The 7645-nt window shown below is 37.4% G+C and overlaps 1 protein-coding gene across 1 annotated transcript; it reads right to left on the bottom strand.

Annotated features, from left to right (window-relative positions):
- Nucleotides 1-2604: 2604 nt before the first annotated feature.
- Nucleotides 2605-3633, bottom strand: LOC149002263 (putative calcium-binding protein CML36). Its single transcript, XM_089137679.1, has one exon. The coding sequence runs from the start codon at nt 3541-3543 to the stop codon at nt 2896-2898; it is 648 nt and encodes a 215-aa protein (XP_088993805.1). The 5' UTR covers nt 3544-3633; the 3' UTR covers nt 2605-2895.
- Nucleotides 3634-7645: the final 4012 nt, after the last annotated feature.

Raw genomic sequence — 7645 nt, 5'->3', positions numbered from 1 at the left:
CCCGCCAGGAGACGGTTATCAGCACTCACGGGAGCAGACAATTATGCAAACTTAGATAACTGTCACACTTGCAGCAAACAATTGTGTGATCAAGGGAAGTTGTCTATCACCCCACTAACAGGTCTAACAGTCAAGATCTGACGGTCGCCAGAAGAAGGCTTGAACGAGTTCAATGGACAGGATTAGAAGGTACACTCTATATAAGTCATAACCTACGTACGAAGAAGGTAATTGAATCGTATTCATACTTTAGCTATGCAATTAGCAAGAGTCTTTGTAATCAATTCATTAACTAACTTAGCTATCAGATGTGGACTCTCGACCCCCACGGTCGGGCCACATTTGACGATTGTTTTGCAGGTTATTCATCAGTGATCTAAAAGCTGAGCAGATTTTGGACGCATCAAGAGTAAAAATGTTATTTCATGTGAAGGAGAGAGGATGCATAGCACAACTTTTCATCGAAACCAATGGCAATATGCGAGATAGCAAAATATCGCCGAAATTTCAGCAAAATCTCTATTTTTTTAGATATTTTGTCGATTTCTCGTGATTTTTGAGGATATTTCTTTCGCGATTCTATAGCGGAATTTTCAAGGTCAATGGACAATCTTACAAATTCTATCCCAATGATTCAAGACTCAAAAGATAATGTGCCAAATGTGGTTAGGGAAGAGAATTTACATTGAATAATTTATGAAAATAATTCAAATTAGGCAAACATTTTGTAGAAAAATCTTCAAGATTAATGAGCAATTTTATCAACTATACCATGGTGATTCAGGTCTCAAAAGGCAACGTGCCAAATGTGATTAGGAAAGATTATATACATGAAAAAAAAAAATTATGGCAATAATTTAAAATATGAATGGAATTTGTAATTCTTTCTTTAAGGTCAATGGGTCATCTTTCCAATTATCTCCGAATGATTTAGGCCTTCAGAAGGTAACATGTTAAATGTGACTATGAATGAATATTTATATAGAAGAATTTATAGAGAATAATTCATGTTTACTAAATATTTGGCATCACATTAGGGTAGACACCAACTTTTAATCCAAATTGACCAAAAATACCCCCAAAATAAGGTGATGAAATCCGCCAAGATTTCGCCATTTCGACTAGTTTGCTAGGGAGCGAACCTGTGATACAAAGCGAAATATCGCACCATGAGTGGACGACATGTTTCCGTAGAAGTTCTAAATGTCTCCTAACCATTCTTTATTAAATTCATGTAAAAAAAAACTTCCTTCTACATTCTTTTAAACCTTTAAACCATAGGACATAATATTAAAATGATAAAATTAGATTCCACCATATTATATTTGGCTTGTAATGGCATTTAATGATTGGAGTAATCTTAATTAAATAAAAGATTAATTAAGGAATCAACAAAAACAATATCAAACGTGTTAATCCCACACGCCCATGGAAAATTATATACTCTATGGGCACTATTTCACCTCACATTCAACCAGTGTGCGTACTTGAGGGGAGAGAGACCATGAAGATGACTTCTCATGTTAATCCAATTTTTTCCGGTCGAAAGAAATAACTTTTCTTCGAAAACTCGAGGGAGAGAGAAACTCCTCACGAGTCATTCATTAGATACGACAAGAAGTGGTGGTGGCCCACCAAACTTTTGATAATTTTAACTTTAAATATTTAAGAAGCAAGATCATCGGTTAAAGTTTGGCCCCTCTCCACCTCTTGGTTGTTGACTCTTTGCAAGTATCACACCTTGCACTCTTTCGAAATTTCTAGATCTGAAAAGACATTGCTAATAATTAACAACGGCATGAATTTGAATCTTCTACATAGACTTTTCTTCTAATGTACAGCGAAAGGATACAACAGAAGCATACTCTTCTTTGTGTCATTGTAATGGATAGAGGATCCCTAACTCGCAGAGCATCTTGTAACACCTCTGCTTCCATTAAGTTAATTATCAAAAATAATTTATCAATATCAAATAAATGATTATAAATTAGTTTGGTTCAATTTGTATAAACTATTTGTAACTAATGTGAGAGGAAAAGACTATAAAAAACATTTTCTAATGTTTCTTACTTGGACAAACAGTGAAATCAATTAAAAAAAAAAAAAAAAAGTTGTTTGATGAAATTGTTTTGTTTTACATGATATTTATAACATAGATTAAAATTTATGAAAGTCTGTTTCCAGAACTGTCCTTGAGAAACACTTTCAACATGATTGTCCGTTTCTCAAAACAAAATTTGGATGGGACGTAGATTTAAGAGGAAAAATTTTACAAGAGGTATTTATGGAGTTTGGTGCTTTAAACATGACAGTACCTAGATAAAACTCTTCCATCATCGGTAGAAGAAGGTCGAGAACTAGAGTTAAGAGTCGAATTTGAAATTAGAGCAATATGAGACGTTGAAATGCAACAAAAGTTGTTCTTACTTTCAAAAGCAAAATTTATTAAACCCCCAAGTGTTTTTAGTATTGTCAAAAAAATCATGGGTTTGATCTTCCGTTCCTACCACACCTAACCATTTCCCTTTCTCTTGCCTATGACCCCTAATTAATATGAGCTCTCCCCAATCCATACACTATGACCGGCCAACATTGGTCCCAAAAAAAAATTAATAATAATAAATAAATAATCTTGAAGAGCTCCATTGATAATATTTTGATTGAAAGAAATGACTCATTTAGTATAAATACATACGGCAGGATGGTACGGTAAGAAAAGTGTACACCATACAGGGATGATCAATTCCAATCTAACGGTCATAAACTGCGTATACCCACCATCTACCTATAAACATAACTACCCGATCACCAAAAGAAAGCAATAAAACAACAAAGAAAACTCCAATGAAAACGGGAATAAATTTGGGAATTCCTCGTCTCCATCATCGTCTATCATCAACATCTCTGCTGTTCCATCATTCGCGAGAAATCATCGAAACACACAAAACCATCACCATTCGAGTCAGCACCGTCGATCATACGCCTGCAATCCTCTAGCGTGCACCGGTCGTCCCCAATAGCCAAAAACCCTCTCAACAGCTCCTCCGCCGTGATCTTTCCGTCACGGTCGACGTCAAAGAAGTTAAACGCGTCGAGCAGCTCAGAGCCACAAGCCGGCCCAAAAGCCGAGCTGATGGCTCCGAACTCTTCCAAGGAAATAACACCATCTCCATCTCGATCGAAGTCCGTTAACATCATTGACAGTTCCTCGTCAGTCTCCGGTGCCAAACCAAGCCGAGCCAGCAACGATTCCAGATCATTCTTCGTTATCTTGCCGTCCTCGTCTTTGTCGACGACTTTAAACAATTCAAGGGTGGAATCGGTCGGTAAATCGGAAAAATCGCCTGATGCACCTAGTTGGGTGAGTGAAGGAAGAACACTGGTTGGTGTACCTGGACCACCTCCGCCTTCCTTGATGTGGGAATCTGAAGACGAAGAAGAAGAAGCGGAGATACCTGAGTTGAACGACGGCGGGTCGGATCGGGATAGCGATCGAGTCTTCTTCGAAACAGACCGGAGGAGACGCTTCGGGATGAATTTCATGGCGGAAGCCAGAATGTGAAGAAGAAGAAAAAGTAGAAAGCAAAGATGATGATGAAGAAGAAGAAGCACGCAAGAAGAAGAAGGAAGAAGGAGAGGAAATTTCTGAGACGAAAGAGCGGGGTGGAGAGGTTGTTAAATGGGTGGGTTGAGACTGCCATAGTGAGCTTCCAGGAAACTTCCTCTCATTCATCACTGTCCTTTTTATTTAGGTTTCAATTTATTCATATTTTGGAATTTGATTTTAGTTTTTTTACCTCATTTGGGTGTGGTGGAATAAGACTTAAAAATTTGAAAGGAAAAGCACCGGGTCTGAACTCTGAATCTAGAATCGAGAATCCAGAGATTTTTATTTATTATTATTATATTATTATTTTATATATATATTTTTTATTTTGGGAAAGAAAGACTTTATGTGAACTGTAAAAATATGATACAAGAGTTATGGTACAACGACGACCTGTAAAACTGGGGCCCTTTCTCTCTTGGGCTATATATATACCAGCAGGAAAGTTGGTCAGGAAGGCTACCTAGGTCGAGCAAAACCTCTTGATTTGCTAAAGCTAAAACAGCAAGAAAGTTTGTAGGAGGATTAGTCTCTCTAATTCCATGGTAGAAAACACATTCATCAAACAGCAGTTTAAGCTCAAGAATATTTTCTATAAGACGGAGAATCTCAAAATAATGTAGAATGATCTTTCTTTATCTATCTTGCCCTTGCTTGAAGCAGCTTCTTCTTTTTTTCTTTTTCTTTTTTCTTTTTCTTTACTTGAAGTGGATTTTTTTTTTTGATTTTTCTTAAGACTACAGAACAATCTCATGATGCTTCCATGATTCAATTATACTCCAATGGTGTAGATTAAATCAATTTCTCAATTATCGAAAATCAGTGATGTGAAGGTTGGCTCAGTTGACAAAAATTAATGTCTCATAGTATAATATCAAGAGTTCAAATTTCTTTTAAGCCAAGACAAAGCCCTGTCACATACAAGGGTAGAGCTAAGTTTAACATAAGGAGGGACCAAGTACTAATATTTTACACAAAAAACAATACATATTTGATTTTGGCCTTGATTTTGGCCTTGATCTTGACCCTGATCTTGGCCCTGATCTTGACCCTGATCTTGGCCCTAATTCTGGCCCTGATTGGCCCTGATTTTAACCCTGATCTTGGCCCTAATTCTAGCCCTGATTTTGGCCCTAATCTTGGCCCTGATTCTGGCCCTGATTTTGACCCTAATCTTGGCCCTGATTCTAGCCCTGATTCTAGCCCTGATTTTGGCCCTGATTCTAACCCAGATCTTAGCCTTGACTCTTGCCCTGATTCTGACCCAGATTTTAGCCTTAATCCTAGTCCTAATCTTGGCTTTGATCTATGCCTATGATTTTGACCCTGATTTGAGTCTGGACCCTCCACCCATATGGAGAGGAATTAATTACAATCCACATGGGTGAATATTTGACACCTGTCAAATTTTAAAAACATGATCATGTTTTGTAAAAAAAAGTAATAAAAATAAATTATATCTTCATTACCAATGTAGTAAGCATCCACCTGATTTTGGCCCGATCCTGACCCTAATTTTGGCTCTAGTCTTAATGTTAATTTGACCCAGATTATGTATTAGATTTTTATCCTAATCTTCATATTAACATTGATATAACTATAAGTCTCGACTTTGACCTTCAGTCATTTTGATAATAGTAGATTATGAGTTAACTTTTTATATTATTTTTAAGATAATTTTTATTTTTTGAATTAAGTCATTTTTAGTTCAAAAAAATCATTGATTTTTTTTTTTGACTAAGGCGAGATAATATATTATAAATAATAAAAGCTAGTATATAGAGAATTTATATCTAACAAATCTACACCCCAACTTCTCATCATGAATATTGACATCTTTCTTTTGCTTCCAATGTGATATTTCAAAGAAAAAAAAAAAAACTTATTAAGGATAGATAGCTATGTTTGTAACTAAAATATAATTTTCTTTAACCATGAAAAAAATATCAATACTAAATTATTGCTGATTTACTTGTTAACAAAGTTTTGAATATGATTTTAATTTTTTTTTTTTTTAATTTGTTGTTGTTGTTGTTGAATAAGGATGTCAATGTGAGGGGTTTTCAATTTCCATCACCAAAGTAATGGGAGAGGTTTTTAATTTCCATCATCAAAGCAATGAGAGACTTTTAAAGATCAATATAGAATTATGGAGTATGAATTTATTTATGTTTAAAGCAACACTATTAACTTATTGATTATTTTATCATTTTGTATGAGCTTGAATCATCTTATATTTCTATGAATTTTATTTTTAGTTTACTTATGATACTTTATTATTATTATTTTAGGTCCAAGAATATGACCAATTAAGGCTAGGGCCAAGATAGGGGTCAATCAGGGCTAGGGTCAGGGACAGGGTCAATCACGGCTAATTAGGGCCAATCAGGGTTAGAGCCAATTAGGGCCAATCAGGGTCAGGCAAGGGCCAATTAGGGCCAATCAGGGCCAACCCATACTGACCCGGCCTAATTAGGGCGAGAATGGGCTTGGCTTGGCCCTGTAGGACTTAGGGCCAAAGACAATAATCCTTGGCCCTGAACTAGGATCAGGGCGGGAATGGGCTCAAATTAGAACATATAGGGCTGGGCTTGGGATTGCAAAAGCCCGGCCCAACTTGGCCCAATTGCACCCCTAAATTCCATGGTAGAAAACACATTCATCAAACAACAGTTTAAGCTCAAGAATATTTTCCATAAGACGGAGAATCTCCTAGTTGGGACAATAAGAGCACAAGGGAGTCTTAATCGTAACCACTGAATTAGATTGAACAAGAAATCTCTTGCACCCAAGGGCACGCTATAGGCTACATTTGATGGCAAAACTCCACCTAAAGAACATCAATATTTGAGAGGCCACTTGAGCAGGCGAAGAAGACATCTCCCCAATTGTAGAATCACATAAGTGGTTAGTCGAAACCTTCTTCTAATGGTACTTGATACGGAAAAATATCGTTGGACCGGGTCCATTCTTGGTTCAACCCTTGACCTCGGTCGGGGATGAACCGACCGACTTAGGTTTGTACGAACTGGGTTTGAAGATAGCGTGCTAGGTTATAAATCTTACACGATCAGCAGACAAGCACGAGTCTGAGATTCTCGGGATGGATAACCCGTTAGGAGACGATTATCAGCACTCACATGAACAGACGATCATGCAAACTTGGATAACTGCCACACCCGCAGCAAATGATCGTGTGATCAAGGAAAGTTTTCCATCACCCCACTAACGGGTCTAACCGTCAAGATCTGACGGTCACCAGAAGAAGGCTTGAACGAGTTCAACGTACAAGATTAGAAGGTACACACTATATAAGTCATAACCTACGTACGAAGAAGGTAACTAAATCGTATTCCCAGTAATCGTATTCATACTTTAGCTTTGCAATTAGCCAGAGCCTTTGTGATCAGTTCATTAACTGACTTAGCCATCGGAGGTGGACTCTTGACCCCCACGGTCCGGCCACATCTGACGATTGTTTTGCAGGTCATTCATCAGTGATCTAAGGGCTGAGCAGATTTTGGACGCATCAGTACCCAATGTCAATATTCCAATTCGAAAAGAACTGTCGATGCCATGATGTGTCCTTAACAATAGCGTTGGAGAATTGAAATCTTAGATAGGTCACATGAAATATAGCCCGAGTCAATTCAAACTCATTTCTCACCTTCCTTTAAAAAAAGTTTAGTATTTCTCTCCTGCCATAGGAAATAAATAGTGGTTACTCAGCTGAACCGACAAACATCACCAAGTAAGCCATTGCCCTTAAAATGCTTAGAACACCATTGAGTGAGCTCTAACAAAGATGAAAACCCTGGATTGTTGAAGTCATTAATGAGTAGCATTTGACGCTAAACTTCGCGTGAATAGGTACAATTGGTGAGGAGGTGATTATGGGACTCTCCAGCCGAACTACATAGGGTGCATACTGGATTGATATTAACTCCCCATGCTGAGAGACGATCTAAAGTAGGAAGTATTTCCATGCAAGCCAACCACAATATGAAGGAATAGTGTTTCTGCGACTTAGAAATCTAG

The sequence above is a fragment of the Hakea prostrata genome, chromosome 10 (genome assembly GCF_041222555.1).
Source record: "Hakea prostrata isolate BN-2017 chromosome 10, UWA_Hpros_2, whole genome shotgun sequence".
In the NCBI taxonomy this organism is placed as follows: domain Eukaryota; kingdom Viridiplantae; phylum Streptophyta; class Magnoliopsida; order Proteales; family Proteaceae; genus Hakea; species Hakea prostrata.
Note: the sequence above shows the minus strand (reverse complement) of the source record. Positions and strands in the feature narration are given on the sequence as shown.

What these genes read in the sequence shown, in the direction of transcription:
- LOC149002263 (XM_089137679.1), bottom strand. Translation starts at nt 3,543, where the DNA reads ATGAAATTCATCCCGAAGCGTCTCCTCCGGTCTGTTTCGAAGAAGACT.